The 19432-nt window shown below is 32.5% G+C and overlaps 1 protein-coding gene across 11 annotated transcripts; it reads right to left on the bottom strand.

The window, feature by feature from the left end:
• Positions 1-2584: 2584 nt before the first annotated feature.
• LOC133798566 (uncharacterized) lies at positions 2585-11673 on the bottom strand. Of its 11 annotated transcripts, XM_062236933.1 has the most exons (12): positions 11479-11673; positions 11131-11156; positions 9850-9974; positions 9622-9706; positions 9450-9511; positions 5655-8167; positions 5480-5570; positions 4369-5410; positions 4038-4282; positions 3633-3953; positions 3464-3553; positions 2585-3389 (listed from the first exon to the last, which is right to left on the bottom strand). In XM_062236933.1, exon 6 carries the CDS (start codon positions 7709-7711, stop codon positions 6230-6232), a length of 1482 nt encoding a protein of 493 aa, XP_062092917.1. In that variant the 5' UTR covers positions 7712-8167; positions 9450-9511; positions 9622-9706; positions 9850-9974; positions 11131-11156; positions 11479-11673; the 3' UTR covers positions 2585-3389; positions 3464-3553; positions 3633-3953; positions 4038-4282; positions 4369-5410; positions 5480-5570; positions 5655-6229. The 11 variants fall into 11 exon arrangements, with proteins under 11 accessions (XP_062092917.1, XP_062092918.1, XP_062092914.1 ...); XM_062236934.1 differs by having other exon boundaries at positions 2585-3009; positions 3168-3389; positions 4369-8167; XM_062236930.1 differs by having other exon boundaries at positions 5480-8167.
• Positions 11674-19432: the final 7759 nt, after the last annotated feature.

Below are 19432 nucleotides of genomic sequence, written 5' to 3'. Positions count from 1 at the left end.
ACTTTTTGATGTGTTAAGGAAAGCGGTGTTATAGTAGGTCGGAGCACTTTGCATAACACTTTTCCATAGTTATAGACATGTGTTATGGTATAGCCTACGATAACACTTTTGTTGTGTTATTTTACTAGTTAGATAAGTATTTCATTATGCTATTTATAAATAGATTATATTACATTTTTTTGTACTTATAAAAGAGTGTTATGATACACTTTATAATAACACACTTTCTGCTTTATAGAAAATAGTTTGCATAACATAATTTTATGCTTATAAACTAGTGTTATTGTAAAAGATACAATAACACATTTTTTGTATTATTCTAATATTTGAATAAGCTTGAATTATTATTATATAAACCTGTACATTATAATCATTTTTTATTGCTTTAATTCAAACCCGCTTCATTTAATATACTTATAAGACACCCTTAACATTGTACAAATATATTTTTGAGTACCAATTATATGGTTCATAACACATATAACCAAATAATTGTGTCAAAATACATTCAAGATTATCTTAAAAACAATCCAAAAGTCTTAAGATATTCAACACTGCCTAATTAACATAAACAAAATATTCTCACAATAGTCAACAAAATAGTCTTAAACAGTTGCATATTCAAAAGTAAAAGTAGGAATTCATGATCTTCCAAATGTCCACACACTAGAGCCCTTCCAAATCAGATTTTCTTTTGCACTTCACTTGTTGAATTTGGTAAATAAAACATAAAAGAAAAACTAATGAGGTCGTGAAATATCATATCATTCATCTAAAATAGTCAATAATATCATGACACATAATTAAGTCTACAATAATTGAGTTTGAATAATAAATAAGTTATTATATTACACACATTACTACAACTATCTATACTAAAGTGACCTTAGAACTTTAATTAAATGGTGCATAATATTAATTCAATTGGCCATGTTATCATTTTGTCTTTTTCATCTTCCCTATCAAATCAATTAGTACAATAAAAAAGAGCATATATAACTCAATTGACTAAATTAATCAATAACTAGCAACATTTCTCTCAATCTCTTTCTTTGAATGAACACTTCTTGTCCACTTTAAGCATTGGAATAATCAACTATGGCAACATCATGACATTTTTTTTTGTTATACCTTTTCCAATGATAGAGCTTTTTGTAACCCTACATAATAAAATTAGATCAATATCATATGTAATAAAGATGGGTATAGAGTGAAACACAACAAAAATATCTAAAATCCTTGTTGTCTTACCATTGAATCATATGACAAACCAATCTATATTGATTAACAGGGTAGGCATGTGTAGTGATTATGATGGGGCCATCTGAGACATTGTTAATAAAGAAATCTAGTTTGCAATGCAAACCAAAGCAATAAATAGGTGATATTTTGATGTTAGAGAGGCTAATATGTTAGCAAAACAGCTTCGGTAGTTCTGCCTATTGGGCAGGCTCACCAATTCCTTTTAAATTCTTTTCCTATTTTAGAAAGTATCTTTCATTTAAAAAAAAAAGGAAAAAATAAGAGCAAAAGGTAAAACTGCATAACAAAGCAACAATGTTGATAAGTTTTTTAGATTTAACAAAATATAGATTATTTTGTACCAGAAACATCGTATATATCCAGATTTATATTTAATAAAAAGTCTTACTACATTACACGGGCTTTAATTGAAACAACATGAGATACATACAATCTGGCATATCGAAAAAATAATCCTAATTACTTGACCTACATACCTACATCTTACACATATAGTAATCAAATCTCTTCATCTTTGCATCCAACTTATTTTCTCATAAATTTATATCCAAAATATTTTCTAGCATGATCAACTCACCCCAAACCAGTGTTAAATTAGAATAACCCTCGCATAGACTAATCACATTCCTATGGGCTAAGTTAAAACTACAAAATAAAGTACCCAAAACATTAACGTTATGTCGTATCATCTCAAAAGGTCCTAATTTCACAACTTCCAAGCATCTTAAATATAAATAAAACAGCATGCTAACAAGACCATAAAATACACACTACAACAAAAATGAGTTTTAGGGGCGACGCATGTCGCCCCTAATAACCCGAAAAGTCGCCCCAGATATGTATCAGGGGCGACTTGTCGCCCCTGATTAGTCGCCCGTGGAAAAATGTCCCTGAAGGGTACATTAGGGGCGACTCTAGGGTCGCCCCTAAAAGTTGAAATGTCGCCCCAAAAATTTGAAAATTTTGAATTATTTTTTTCGATATGTAGCCCCTGATACTCTATTAGTCGCCCCTAATACTTAATTATTAGGGGCGACGTGTCGCCCCTAATACTATACTCGTGGCATATTATCAGGGGCGACACGTCGCCCCTAATACTATATTCGTGGCATATTAAAAATTATCAAGGGCGACACGTCGCCCCTAATACTATACTCTGTCGCCATAATACTATACTCGTGGCATATTATCAGGGGCGACAATGTCGCCCCTAATACTATTTTTTTTTATAAAAAAATAATAAAATTAATTAATTAAATATAATTTTAAATAATTATTTATCAAAATTATTATTTAAAATTTAGATAATTGAAAACAAATATATTAAAAATAAAAATATTATATTAAATATTTAAATAAGTTTATTAAAATAACAATTGTACATATTCATAATACATTAACATAGCAAATATTCATATTGTTCATAAAATTTAACAATAATTAGTAATAAAATAAACCTAGTCTCCTAAATCAGCTGTCTCGTCCTCCTCCCTATTGTCTTCTTGTAGTGGTTGTTGCGGTGGCTGGGGTTGTGATTGCTGCGGTGGCGGCATCGGCCAAGGATATTGGGGAGGTAATGTGGACGATCCAGCTCCATACATGTAGGGATACGATGGCTGGGAGGACGGTGGAATCGGACACGGATAAGGTGTTGCTCCGTACATATATGGAGGTACCATATGTTGAGACGGCGCTGCCCCGTACATAGAAGGATGAGTTGGAGCTCGAGGTTGAGAAGATGAAGCCCTAGAAATATGATCACTATCAGGCACAGGCGGCATCTGAACGTTTGGTGGACGAAATGAAGGTACAAAATATTGAGTTAAGAAATTAACTTGATCAGTCAATTTCTGTAGATTATTCTCCAATTTTTCTATATATTCTCTTGAATGATGAGGAGGAACCTGAGACTCGCTGAAGTGAGAGTGTTGGGTAGATGATGACCCCGACCCCGACCTCGACCCCGACCCCTTCAATTTGCGGCCCACTCCTCGCACATGTCCACGCCTTTGGCCTAACACTTTTTGTAGCACCTCCACCTGATCAACTGATGTCGGACTATCATTATTAGAAGCATCAATGGATGTTTGTTGAGTTTGTAACTCAAAATCAGCCTTCAGTTTTTCCTGTTTTCAAAAAATGTTAGACACTAACATTAAATATAACTCTATCAATATTAAAAAATATAATTCAAACTAACATAATCTTGGCGAACATCATCGTTCACGAAATCATTTGTTGATTTCTTCCAATGATAATCCTTCCATGACTCAATGAGGTCCGGGTTCGTCTAAAAAATATAACAAAAATGTTAGAGAACATATAATTTAAAAGAACATAATGTTGATAATATTTTATCTTTTACTTACTTTTTCAAAACGGACGGCTGCCAGCGATTTTGTACCCTGCGTTGTAGAATACTTTTGTTTCTTCCGATTTTCCTTATTTTTTATGGAGAGCGCAATAAATTGTGGACTTGTAAATAACTGACAGATCTGCTTCCACTCCTCCTTGTTAACATCATTGGTTGGGTTGTTTAGAACCTTATCCCAATCCTCCGGTCCATTGTAGTATTTCTCAAAGTGTTCTTGTCTTAGTGTTTTCCTATTACGGTATCGGTCCTTCATCTCTCGATCGATACCATCTAAACACTTTAAGGAATCCTCGCGACCCGCTATTTGATAATAATACTAAATTAAAAATTAAACATATTAATAATATATGTACTATATTAAAGACAAATTTTTAAAAAATATATTTAATACTATTTTTACCTGAATTATGCCAAGGACCTAATCCTTGTATTGTTTAGGCACTAATTCCCATGAACCGTAATGTCCGGGAACTTTCGTTTTAATTTGGGTTCCCACAAGGCGGACAAAAGCAGCGTGCTCGCCCCCAACAACCTTGTACGTTCGTGGGCAAAACGTTACTTCCAGTGGTTTTCCATTTTTACGCCGCCTCTCCTCTAGATCTTTTCCAATAGCTGCGCCACGACCCTTTCTCTTAGTTGGGATTCCTATATTTTTTTTATTTAATAATACATAGAATATTAGTATATACATGATAAACATATGTGAGTAAATAAAATAACAAAAAAATTACCTGAGTCGCATGTAGTCGGGATCCTAGTAGGATCCGGTGGAGGATCACCGCCAGCGTCTCCACCGTGAGCTCTAGCCACATTTGCTGACATCTACTAACACGAAAGTAATTTAACCTATCTATTTTAATATTTAATTATTATTTATAATTAATTTATTGAGTATTATTTCAATTGAATAGGTAATTTGAAACATGGTATTTAGAAACGAACTTTTTATTTCTCAATATGTATAATACATTGAACACTAGATACAAAACTAAGTAGAATAGTGACTATCCTCACTAATTACATCAACATCTATCGGCCACACATCATCAGTATTATCATCACTAAGGTCGACAATTAATTCATCCTCATCTTCTACACTGTCTGCCATATCATCTTCATTGTCATTAATAAATCCATCATCTTCTTGAACAACTAAAGAAGGTCGATGGGCCGTGTTGACTTGAGTCGCTGGTACATCAGATTGCTGAACAACCAACTCTCCGAGATCCACAGTCAAAACAAAATTCGATGAGTTGGTGTCATGTACAACATCAACATCAGCAATCATATCTGAAGCATCTGGAAAGTCCCAAACTTGCCGATGATTCACTTCTTGGACAACTTTCCAATCTCGTCCTCTAACGAGATCATCGATGTAGAATACTTGTTTTACTTGACTAGCTAGTATGAACGGTTCATCTTTATACCATTCACCGCTAACATTGATACTAGTAATATTATTTACAGTGATGGTTTTCTTTTTTTCGGATCTGTATTGAACCATTTACATCGAAATAATACCACCGAATAAGAACCAGTAAAAGACAGCTAGAGTATTTCTTCAAGTTGCCCGTAATAGTTAAAACCTTCTGTTCCAGCAACACACACTCCACTATTTTGTGTAATTCGATTCTGATCTCGATTGTATGAGACAAATCGAACTCCGTTCACTATACATGCTTGGTAGGAGTAAGCCAATAGATCTGACCCAGATGCTAAAGCTAGTAATTCATCAGCATGCTCTAATGACCCAAGCTGGTGCAAGTCATATATCTAATAATAAAGAAATATATTAGAATGAGAATGTAATTTGTAGTATGCAATTTGCTAAGTACAAGTTACCTTCTTATGAAACCATGAACGAAACTCTTTCTTATGTATCAATTTATGATTGGCAGCCATATCTCTTTGTTGCACCTCAGTTAGGTGTTCCCTATTAATTAATTAACAATGTCAATATTGTTAATTAAGGAGTAGATTGAACAAAGAATAAAATGAATATTAATTATGTACTTACTCTAAATACACTTCAGTTTCTGGAGAATTATCCAATATGAACCACTCAGCTTTATTCCGAGTATTTTCATCGAGTGGCACGGGAATTCCCTTACTAAGAGGACGACATTGAGATTCAAACACTGTGAGGTGTCGATTCACATACGGTGCATCTTCGTTACGATTAGGCTGATTAAATTTTGTTTCCACACCTTTGAAATACATTGAACAAAATGTCAAAGCCTCATCTGCAACATATCCTTCTGCTATAGATCCTTCAGGACGAGCTTTATTCCTGACATAGTTTTTTAATTTTTTCATGTATCTTTCAAAAGGATACATCCACCTCATAAATACAGGTCCTCCCAATATTGCTTCATCAGGCAAGTGCAAAACCAGATGGATCATTATGTCAAAGAATGCTGGAGGGAAAATCAACTCCATCTTGCATAAAATAACAATCAAGTCATCCTTAGCTTTCTCCATATCAGAAACGTTCAGTGTCCTAGAGCACAATTGTTTGAAGAAATTACACAATTCAGTGATGGTAGTGGATATAGATTCTGGTAAAAACTTGCGAACACCTACTGCAAGTAATCATTGCATTATCACATGACAATCATGGGACTTCAACCCAACAATGTTTGAGTCATTGTCTGTGACTTTTTTCTTTAGATTAGAACAAAAACCATCGGGCAACTTCACTCCTTTCAAAAATTGACAGAAATCTCGCCTCTGTTCAAAAGTGAACACGTATGGAGCATGCGGTTTCATTACCCTTTTATTGGCATCCTCGTAAATCCACAACAATTTCCTAACCCTCATATTCTTTAAATCATGTCTTGCATTAGTGGTGTCCTTAGATTTATCATTATCTAACAAAGTCCCAAGAATGTTGTCGCACACATTCTTCTCAACATGCATCACATCTATGTTGTGTTTTAACTGATTTGAACTCCAGTAATCAAGTTCATAGAAAATACTTTTTTTCCTCCAATTACTTTCCCCTGCACCTCGCTTGCGCTTCACCCCCCCAAATCTGTCATGTTTACCAGACACTTGAAGCGGTAAAGCATTGACTTGATCTAAAACTTGTTGACAAGTAAACTGTTGTGGAGGATTTCTTTTCTCAACTTTGCCATCAAATTCTTTGTCCCTTCTATACTTATGATCACTCCTCAAGAATCGCCTATGATCGACATACGATGTCTTACCAATCACTCGAATGGAAGTGGTGTCTTCATTGCACGTTGGACATGCTTTATACCCTTGCCCGCTCCAACCAGACAAGCTACTACGAGCAGGGAAATCGTTAATTGTCCACAGAAGGGCTGCACGCATCTTGAACAATTCATTCCTTGTGCCATCTCTTATGTCGACCCCGTTAATCCACAATTGTCTTAACTCATCCACCAAGGGTCTTAGAAATACATCCATGTCTTTACCCGGTGATTTTGGCCCAGGAATAAGCAGAGTTAGCATAAAATACTCTTCCTTCATGCATAGCCAAGGGGGGAGATTGTAGTTCGTCAAAATCACAGGCCACATGCTGTATGATAAGCTCATGTTGCCAAAAGGATTAAACCCATCAGCAGCCAAGCCTAGACGAACATTTCTAGGATCTTTTGCAAAATCAGGATGGGTGGCATCAAAGTCTTTCCATGCAGACCCGTCAACCGGATGACACATCACCCCATCTTCTATTGATCTCCCAGTATGATGCCATAACATGTCATTAGCTGTATGTCTTGAACTGTACATTCGCTTTAATCTGGGAGTCAACGGAAAGTAACGCATCACCTTGTGTGGAACCTTTTTCCCCTTCTTCTTTTCATTGACCCATCGGCTTCTCCCACACACATGACATGAATCTTTACTTGCATGCTCATTATAAAATAAGGAACAATCATATTTACACACATGGATTGATTGATATCCCAACCCTAACTTACTCAGCTTCTTTTTCGCCTCATAGTGTGTTGGGGGAATTTTATTATCTTTCAGAAATGCAAATTTTAGTAACTTCAACAATTCATCGAAAGAGTTATTTGGCCACTTCCCTCTAACTTTCAAATGCATCAACTTCGCCAAAAAGTTTAAGGATGATATCCAATCTTAACCCGGATACAGCTCAGCTTCAATCTCGTCGAACAACTCGTCATAATACTGTCTCATTCGACTGCCAGACACACCATCTGCTTCCTCTGCATTTGTCGGTAAGAGGAAATCATCAATGACGTCAACCATCTCGTCTACATCTTCATTCTCCTCAACTACCTCATTGGCGACACTAGCTTCCACCTCACCGTGGTAAACCCACTTTTGATAACTCTGTTGAAAACCCTTGTCAAAGACATGAGCCTCCACTGTATCTATAGTTTGTAGTTTAACATTCAGGCACCTCACACAAGGGCATAAAATTCTCCCGTCGCAGTCTACGTGTTCTTTTGCCATTCTCAAGAAGGCTTGGAGACCGTTCCAATAAGCATCACAGTTACGCTTCCTTAATGCCGTCCAACTCTTATCGATCGGCATCTACGATACAAGAATAAACAATAATTAAAACTTATTGACTATGTGTGTGTGCCCTAATCCACCTTTTCACTCCACTGCTATAAGGGTAAAGAACCTATCCCATTCAGATTTGTAATATACATATAATTTAATCTACACTCTTAAAATTGTTTCGTTTATGTAAAAATTTCGGCAGCACCTCCCTATAGTTCTCATAAGTGGGCAGACTAAAATTAAGTTTGCCCACTTACAAGAACAAATAAGGAGACACATATTGAAATCTCTATTAACGAAACAATAAAATGAGTACTAGATCAAATTATAGGTACACAACAAATCCAAACTATCCATGCGGACACATACCGTCCTGGATAATTCGGAGAAGCATATTTAAGAGTTCTTACTAACTCAGCTTCACCGAACGGGTCTAAGGCTTTTCGTGATTGAAAATAATTAATAAAACATTATCACTAGGTGATAATATATATATATATAAAACGTCTATCCAATCTTTGGTGATCAAATTTTATCACCAAAGAAAAGCAGCAAATAAAGAAATATTTTTTAACACTAGATGTTTTATGATGTCTTATAAAATCTTATGATATTAAATTATAATTTTGTAATTTATTTTGAAATTATTTATCTAATTTTTTAATTACTAAATTTGTTAATATTAAATAAAATTATAATTTTTTAATTCATTTATCTAAATTTGTAATTTATTTTGAAATTATTTATCTAACATTTAATTTGTTTTTAAATTACTAAATTTGTTAATATTAAATTAAATTATAATTTTTTAATTTATTTTGAAATTATTTATCTAACTTTTAATTTATTTTTAAATTATATATCTAATTATTTAATTTATTTTTAAATTACTAAATTTGTTAATATTAAATTATAATTTTTCACTTTATTTTAAAATTATTAAATTGTTAATATTAAATTAAATTAAATTATTTATGTAATATTTTAATTTATTTTGTTAATTCTAAGTATTTAATGTCTAATTTATTATATTATTATTTATTTAGTCCTCTAACTCTACCAAAATTTTGACAGCATAACATTTCTATTATAACATATCCCAAAAATTTAGAACCCTACAAAAAACACTCAGAAAATTCCCAGAACATTCACAATATACATATTATTAATCAAATTTAAATACTAACACATACTACAATTTTATACACATATATAAATATATCACTAAACACATCTCACTTTATACACACATTCACATATTAATTAATTTTTTTTAATTAAACCAATAACATAATTAAAAAATAAATACCTTGATGCCACAAAATTATCTTATACTAGTGACCGAATTTCCAAGAGATACTCCTTCAATTTCTACACAAAATCAACCCAAATAATTAAATTTAAACAAAATTAAATCAACTTAATATATATATATATATATAAAAGCAACTATATATATTCTGAGTTGGGTTTCAGCTTACCTGGACTTCGGCGTCTGAGAGATCGGAGAGCAGACCGAGAGTGAGGGTGAGGTGAGGGTGCGACGACAGAGAAATCGAGAGTACTCTATACATAAATAAGAATATAACTCTCAAAAACATCAATAATGTCTAAAAGCAAAAAAATCAAAATCCAATTTCTTTTAACAAAAAGTCACTTATTTTCACTAACTATATTTAATTAACCACTCACTTATTTATTCCACTCACTTATTTTCTTTAGAAGGTTCACTTTTTCTTCCTCTGATTGATCTTCTGGACAGCTCTAGAATACTATTAACTCCTATACGACTTCCCAGTGTGATACTCTTGTCATGAAAAAAAGAACTTGTGGACTGAAAATCAACCAAAAATCCTTATTTTTAGTAATTAAAAAGGTATCAATTTGGATAAGTTCATTCATTCTATCCAAATTTTAGTTCAAAAAAACACTATGGATTAGTAAGTTATGAGCTCATTATGTACTGTTAATACTTCTTATAATTGTAGTAGCTTTTTCTTTCTTCTTTCCACAAGTGAATTATTTAGACCAGAAAATGCTCATTCATGCACATGCTGATCAGGGTGCACATTCTCTACTTTATTTCATCAGTAATGTCACAACATTATTTGGGCATCTTATACAATTACCAAGCATTACAATGTTCTGACAACAAAAAAAGAGGAGGTTTATGAAAGAAAAAAAAGTTCCTTTGCCGAATTTAACTTAAGGTGTGTGTGCAACACTGAAAAGGTCAGTATGTGATAGCTTTGATTACTGAACAAAGCTTAACAAGACACCAAATCTAATACTATACTATGGTCTGGTGTTCACAACTTGCTTATTAAGAAGATATATATTTGTATATATTGTGTATGTATACACACACGCCCATACACATATAAGCATTATTCTAGTCACATGGAGTGTGGGAAATAGTGGAGTCCAGTCCTATCATTTATAATCTCAAGGTACACTTACTATATCTTTATATACATACATATATATATATACTAGAATAGATCAGCAAATTATGTAAGCAAAGAGAAATAACATGCAAATAATCAAAGTAAGAACCTCTTTTATATCACTTATGGTCAATGCAATGCGCACCTCTTTATTTCACTTATGCTCAATACAAAATATAATGTAAAGATAAATACATACATACAACAATATTTCTGCTATGCCAACAACAAGACTAAGAACATAATATAAAAATCTATTTCAGGTTTCCAATCTGCAAGTTTTACATAAAGAAACTTATAGAAAACCCAAATATATAAAAATAGACACAAACCCAGAATAATTTTAGAGTGAAATGAGACCCAAAAAAAAATCATAATTATCTGCATAATAATATGTAAGAACTCAAAAATATCCAATCACAAATTCATTCCCAAAACTTTTATATACAATCTAATAATCTTACATAATTTTTAGTAAATTTAGATCTATTCAATAAAATCAAAGCCAAAAAAAAACAACATATACATTTTTATATATATTACCTCATATAAAGAGAGGGCGGCGGGACCTGCAAGGAAAAAATCAAAACATTTTCAACAAAAAAGAAAAGAATAAAACAAAACAAATATAAATGAGAAAGAGAGCAGAGGAAAACTATATATATATATGTGTGTGTGTATCACCTGAAATAGAGAGCGCGACAGGAGATGCAAGAGAAGGGGGGAAATTAAAACTTTTTCAACAAAACAAATAAATCTATATATATATATTTATATGTATAGGAAAAAGCTATTCAGGTGAGGATATATACGAGAAAGACGCTGAGAGTGAGAGAGAGGAGCCGTGGGTCACATAAGAACAAATAAAATAAAAACAGTTGTGGATCTTACCTCATTTGAGAGAGCGGAGGAGAGAGTGAGAACTGGAAGACATAGAGGCGAAGGGGGAAAATTTGAGAGGGAGGAAGATTTGGAAGAGAGAGAGGCTAGAGGCGGCAAGGTTCTGAGGAGTAGAGAAAATATGAGGGAAAAAAAGGGGTTTTGACAAAAAATATTTGGCAAAAGGCGCGTATAATTGGTGCCTCTCCGAAAAAGCGCATAACGACGAATTTGTCATGCTATTTTTTTTTTATAAAAATGAAATTACAAATAATTTATTAATTTATTTATATTTCAAAAAATATAATATATGTAACATTAATTAATAAGTATAGATATGTATATGAATAGATCATAGAGAGAGAAAGTCAACCAAATGAACAAATCTGAGCATAACGCAAACGCATATTCAAATTTGGCTGAGAAATTCAAAATTCCATAATATTTGGCTGCCTAGTTTACCTCAGAGAAAGCGGAAGAGACTGTGTGATCGCTTGGTTCTTACAGAAGCTGAGTTCGGCGGGGTCGTTAGGGAGAGAAAGCCGAGAGCTGAGTTCTTGCAGAGGCTGAGTTCAGTGGGGTCGAACGGATCTAGAGGGCTGAGTGTGAGAGAGGGAGACTTACAGAGGAGAGACTTACGAAGAGAAGGTTGGGGTTTGGGGTTTGGGATCTGAGAGGATATAGTGAGACCCAATTTTTGTTTGGTGTCTGGAGGATTTGGGGTTTGGGGTATATAGGATATTACAGTGGGAAAAACACATTTTGGGGGGTTTTTTTATTTGGCTTGCAGGGAAATAGTATTATTAATAAAATTTTATTTAAAAAAACTTCTTTTATTAAATATATAATAACTAATTAAATTAATAATTAAAAAAATTAGACAATTAATGAAAATTTATTTTTTAACTAATAATTACTCTATGTTGCAAATTAATAATTAATACTATTTTATAAATATATTTGTATAATATAACATTTTTAAATTATTTTCAATATTTAACCAATAAATAGAACAACTCATTTTCAATATTACACTAATTTTATAAAATATGATAAAGAATAATGTAGTTAAATTACATTTAAGTATATTATTCTTTATATCATAGCTAATTTAAATTTTAATATAAAAATTATTAATTATAAATACAAAAATTAATAATATGGAAAATTTAGAAACAAAAAAAATATAGTTTTAAAAGTTTTTAATAAATACATAATTTTTATAAATATATATTTACATAATTTAGTTTTTTTTTAAATTAAATTATTCATTTAACAAAAGTAAAACTTTTTAAATTCAATCTATTCTCCATTTCTAAATTTTAATGTCACTTATTAATCATTCCAAGAAATAATACATAATTTGAGACATAAATTCATCTATTATCTCATTATATAATTAAATTTTAATTTTAATATAAAAAATTATTATAAATACAAAAGTGAATAATATGAAAAATTTAGAAAAAACAATTAGTTTTAAAAGTTTTTAATAAATATATATTTAAAAAAATTTAGTTTATTTTTTAAATTAAATTATTTAGTAATTATATTTTTAGATTTTTTTATTTGAATTTCGACGACATTTTATAAGAGATGTTTACATAAATATGAGAAAAATATAAATAGTTTCTAAATTTATGGGAAAAAAAATAATTGTACAAAATATGGTAAGTTTTGGAAAAAAAGTTTAAAATATGGTAAATAAATTACCATAAACTTAATTCTCTTCTCTCCTCACCATCTCTGTCTCTTCTTCTCATTTCTTTCTTTCTCCTCTCCCATTTCTTCCTCATTTCTTATTTTCTTTCTCACGATCTCTCCTCAGATTTCTTCCGGCGATGCTACCTCCGCCGCTGCCTCCGACGACGGCGACGACGAACTGGTTTTTCTTCTTCTTCTTCTTCTTCTTTCTTTCTTTCTTTCTTCTTTTTCTTCTTCTTCTTTCTTTCTTCTTATTCTTCGTCTTCTTATTTGGTCTTTCTTATTCTTCTTTTTCTTTCTTCAAATCTAGTTTTATTCTTTTTATTCTTTTTCACATCTGAGAACAGAAAATTCCACGAGAACATAAATCTTTAGCCTGCCATGGATACAATGCTACTACCCGTACAACACATAGGAACTTAGCTGTAACCTGTCAGATATGAAATTAATCAAGCAAAAATTATTATTATCATCCTAAGCCAGCTAATATCTTACTAAATGTGTAAGGATGTGTTTTTTTAATTCAATAAGTTCATAAGTTGTAAAGGTTTAAAAATCCAGATGTGAGAGCACTATCAATTACTTAAAAGGTTCCATAATCATCAGTTCAATGGAATGAGTATCAAAAGCTATACATGAACAAAATGAAAAGACAAGCACTAAATCATGATTGAAAATCACAAAAGTTTGGATGTCAGTAATAGTTGCTAGTTAGGATTAGGAACTGTCATGATAATGAAATTGTTTACATGAATGCATAAATGGTGCCATAATCCCAATAAAGACATTATAAAGACATACCTAGTCTTGTATACTATTATTGATTAAGATATTTCAAGATTAAGTTTAATTCTATTATGAAAAATTAGAATTTTATAAAGTTTTATTTTCCTAGAATAGTTTCTTAATTAAGACAGAGCTTGTTATTTTGTTTATCTATAAAATAGGCTCTTGGCCATGTGAATTATTTGTAAAACGATAGAATAAAAAAAATTAGATTCTCTTTCACTAAAACTGTTATCTTTCTCTCTAGTTCTTTGACATTTTTGTTCATGTCTATTTCTCTCCCTAAATTATCCTCTTCAATTGCTCATTCTTTTTTCTTTCTTGGTTCTGCATCAGTAAGGAGGTTTGATTCAATTAAAATGTTCAAAACAATTGATCTATGGTTTATTACTTGATATTTTATATAGGAAATTCTAGAATGTTCTCATAGAATCAGATAGTGGGACCAGAAAACTTGAGAGCTACCAAATAAAATAATAAAATATGATACCTCTGGATAGGTAAGAACATCGATTAAAGTAACAAATGGTACATCTTTGTAGTCAACCTCTGCACGACGAAGGAACAAGTAAACACATCATCATCACTTGAGAATAATTTTCAAATAATGAATGGTAAGCGTAAATAAATATACATATATAATTAACAAACTGGCAATTAAAATCCGTAATAGGAGAAGTCCACGGAAAGCTCTAGTAGGGATTTCGCCCATATCTCATACCTAACCACTCATTATATAACCTAAAATAGTTATTGCACAAAACTCACCAAAACAAAAGAAACAAAGAAAAAATAGAAAAGAAATTAAAATAAAAAAGCAATCTCCATACCTGAGTGACTGAGAGAGGGAATGGACTGAGAAAATGCCCAGCTTTTGCGCCGTCGAGCCCAGACCCAAGACCCCCCCACCCGCTGTCGAGCCCAGCCCCCGAGCCACCAGTCGTTCCTGTCGAGCCCAACCCCGAGCCCCCTGCTGCCGTACAGCCCGACGCTGACCCCCTGCGCAAGAGAAAATGAAAAGAATGATGAGAGAGAGAGAGAGCAATACAAAACAATTACATTATAAAAATATTTCATTTGGCGCTCTTTTTTTCTTTTGCCATTTTTTATTTCGAGAATTTTAATTTTTTTTCTGTTTATTTCAGAAAATTCTGTTTATGCATATTAAAAAAGCACAGTGCAGTAATTGAACTATTAATTATTCCCAAGTGTTTTAATTGTGATTATCATCCAATCATTTTTAAAACTCAAACATGTTGAGAAGAACAGAAAGTATAAACATCTTTAATTAGCCTAAATATACAGAATAAGTTAAATGACATTCTGCAAATCAAAATAAAAGCAAGTCATACCTCTTAATCATCACTGTGTTATCCTGTAGGTGTGAATTCAATGTTAAGAATCTGAACACTAACACAAATATAGTGTATTAGTTTCATCTTCATCAATCTTTAACTAACCTCTTGCTTCACATTCTACCAGGTGAAAACATAGACAGAGAAATCCATTTATGTATATAAGAGTTAAAAGAAGGCACATTGATAATACTTGACATCCAAAAAAAACCATGATAGAAGACATTACTAATAAACAAAGTAAGAACCTTTCAACAAAGAAAATCAAAGAGAAATTACATAGGAGATGCTTCTCTTATCTCATCACCAATTGGAACCAACCTTCTGACCTTCCAACCAAACTCAGTAGCCAAACACCCCAACTCTACCTTAACATTAGTTGCATGTTAACTTGTCTCTTTATTCTCTACAAGTCCCACTTCTCCAGCTGGCGAAGTAGAGCCAGCAGTACTGTAGTTCTGCACCAGAAATAAGAAAGCAATCAAATAAATAGATGTCTATAACTTTTTTTTGCATTCAAACATTCAATCAAACATCCTAATTACATTAATTATATAGTTAAAATGTATATTTTATAAACACTTCCCACCAGCTAAATGAATCACAGATAATGGAACACCACTATTAAATACACACATTTTCAACAAAATCAGTAATACTCAATCAAATTTATTGAACTATAAGTTATTTTGTAGAGAAAAAAAAATCATCGCAGAAAGAAAAAAAAAAGAGAGAAATACCAAAATATTCGTGCCTATCACTGTGAGGGAGAAGGAGAGGCTAAAATGCTCGGCTTGCATCGCTCTAGGTTGGAGAACGTGGCTGGGCGACGAAGAATGCCCAAACTGAAAGCTGGATGGAGCTAGCTGGTCTCACACAGGGAAGAAGAAGGCTTGGCTGCACACATGGAAGAGGAGAAGAAGAGCTGGCCTCCAGTGTCGTCGCTCACCTCTGGTGTCGTATGAGGGCTTAGGCCCACGTGGTCGAAGCTTCAACGACCTTTGAAGATCCCTAGCCGGTGCGTGTAGGGGAAGCTAGCGGTCGGTCTCCACAAAGACAAAGGCGAGAGAGAAAGAGTGAAGGAGAGAGTTCTGGTGGGAGAAAGAAAGCCAAGAGAGAGGAGAGAGAATGATGAGGAAAAAGGAGAAGAAAAGAAAGAGAAAAAGAGATCTGAATTAAGACCCTCCATTTGTTTTTCCAATTTTCACTTTACCGCTTTTTTATATTATCAATTATAATACTTTTTAAATAAGCTTATATTAATGTGTTGTAGAAATTATTATTTGGTGTAGTGCCACCAGCTCATTTACTACGAGAATATTCATTTATCTTGTAATAAATCACCATTAAGGGAGAATAATTGCAATCAACTCAAAATAATGAGATCAATTTCCCCAGCAGCATATAAATAGGGTTCAGACACACATTGTAAAGGATCTCCAATTTTCACTTTACCGCTTTTTTATATTATCAATTATAATACTTTTTAAATAAGCTTAAATTAATGTGTTGTAGAAATTATTATTTGGTGTAGTGCCACCAGCTCATTTACTACGAGAATGTTCATTTATCTTGTAATAAATCCCCATTAAGGGAGAATAATTGCAATAAACTCAAAATAATGAGATTAATTTCCCCAGCAGCCTATAAATAGGGTTCAGACACACATTGTAAACGATCTCAATTTCATTACAAAGTGAGCCTTTACGCTAGTTGAAACCAAAGAGAACTTGAGCATTGCAATTTCTTAGCATCCTAATACAAGTGACTCGTTGACTGGGGTTTATTCATAACTTGAACCACGTAAAAATTCGTATATTAATCTTCAGTTCTTTAAGCTTTAGTTTAATTAGTTGTTAGCGAAAAACCTAGTCAATAATACATAATTATCACTTAGCCCTGGAAAATTAATTCCTTTGCAATCTAGTTCTTTCCTCATTAATCTTGCCTATGACACCTTTACCCTTGACACTATAGTACAGAGGCGACTCGGGGACCATGGACCTATAATACTAAGCTTCAATAAACCAGACTATTAATCAAACTCTTTAATTAAATAATCTTATTTATTAATTCAATTTTTACTCCACTATAAATATAGAATTACACTCTTAGTAATTATATAATTATATTTATAAAGTTATTTCTTGTAGTCCATTGATATAATCAATACATGTAGTTTTGTCCTCCAATTATTTGTTTGTTAATTAGAGCTCGTCAAAGTTTAACATTTTACCTATATAATTACCTATTGTTCCTAAAGTACCATTAATTAACCAGTGAATAATTAATCTATAATCATATTATAGATTTGATTTCAATACAAATTTAGTTCAAGAATTAATCCTGAACCAATATTTGATCCGTTAGAAAAGCATGGATTTCTTTATGGTAAAATCATGTTCCTAGCCATCCAAGTTATTGAATTTTTAATGCAAAAGTCACTAGCCTCATTATATTAAGAGACCTTAACGAATGAATGAAAAGATCCAATAGAGCTGAACAGGAGTTCATGACTACTCAGGATTTAGACTAATCTACAAATGATCATCATTTTAGACATGAATTAAATATTTGTGGTAAACAATAAGTTTATAAAGAAATTAATTCACATCGATCCTGTCATATAAATTTTTAATGATATAATGTACATTTACTAAGATGTCTATCCACATCAGTACTTTGAATCTAGATCACTTGCATCCATCTATATGCTTAGTAAACTGTCTAGCAACCATTGAATAAAGATTCCATACATCAATGTCACTGACTATTCTATTCATTATATAGCATCTTAATTCTATCGTACGAATACAAGTTCTTCTCATAAATGAATATGGCATTTTATGATATTTATGTATAAATTATTCAAACAGTAATTATGATTATAAAAAATAACAAAATTATACTTTTATTCATTTCAATAAAATTTCCTTTTTCACATGCTTTTAGGGAACCAACCCTAAAAACTCACACTGGCCCTTAAAGGAAGTGAGGCATCTCTCTCAATAACATATTTTGTACATTACCGATAAAAGACTTCGCAGTAAGTGTCTTGCTAAACGAGTCTACCAGGTTTAGCTCCAATGATATATCCATAACTGTCACATCACCTCTCTGTGCACGGTCTCTCTTACCAGATGATATTTTCTTTCTATATTCTTTCCTCTCTTGTGGCTTCTAGGTTCCTTTGAATTAGCTACTGCTCAACTGTTGTTACTCTCCATGATCTCGGGTTTTGGGTTTGAAAATTTCTCCTTCTGAAATTGTTAGGATTAATAAGGATGATGTTTCATCAGAGTTGGTATGACAAAAGATTGAGTGGTCCAAAAATACATCACTTAACGTCACTAAACTCATTCACAAGTATGTTGTTCTCCACAAGTTTGCTAGTTTCAATTGGCATCCTACTACTCATGTTGCCATTATTTCCCAAGAAAATGCATTTTTTTTTGTATAAAGTTGGTACAAGCCTTCCGATCAATCTACCTGGGGAGACAATGGAACAAATTTTGTCCCTAACCAAAGGACAAAAGGAGTCACAATTTCTTGTGTTTCCTAACCATATTTACAAGCTCTTCTCCTCTCAGGGTCCTGTGAAATATGATGATGAAATCATGATGGTTGCTCCAAATGGTACCACCAACAAGGTGAAAGATGATTCTGCCCCCATCACCTCAAAACATGTCAAGCCACATGATTTGACCATCAAGTCCACTGATGGCTCTACAGCTCATACTATGCACCAGCTTGGAAACAAGCATTATCTGCTCTAAAGGCTTCCATTGGGGTTATTCCATCCAATCAAAGCACTTTTATAGACATGCTCAATGCCCTCATTGAGTCACAGCAAGTTATCCAAGGCAATGTGATTAGTCTTCGTGCTACTCCAGCCAAATCCAATAAATAATATGCTACTTCTTTCATTGTTTATTTTTTATTTTATGATTATGTTTTAAGACTTTGGATAAGGTTTATTGTTCTGCTTTGAGAATTTGGCCCCTTGTTAGTCAAAAAGGGGGACTAGTTAATGTTTTTATGTTTTTATTTATGTTAGTTTGGACATTATTCTCAGGGGGAGACTGAACTTTTTCTAAAAGTCACAATTCATCCGTGTCTTT

This window comes from Humulus lupulus, chromosome 8 (assembly GCF_963169125.1).
Source record: "Humulus lupulus chromosome 8, drHumLupu1.1, whole genome shotgun sequence".
Classification (NCBI taxonomy): Eukaryota; Viridiplantae; Streptophyta; class Magnoliopsida; order Rosales; family Cannabaceae; genus Humulus; species Humulus lupulus.
The sequence above is the reverse complement of the archived record's forward strand: the minus strand, read 5'-3'. Positions and strand labels throughout refer to the sequence as shown.

Coding starts and splice junctions, on each gene's coding strand:
- LOC133798566 (XM_062236928.1), bottom strand. CDS start 7,711: ATGCATTTGAAAGTTAGAGGGAAGTGGCCAAATAACTCTTTCGATGAA.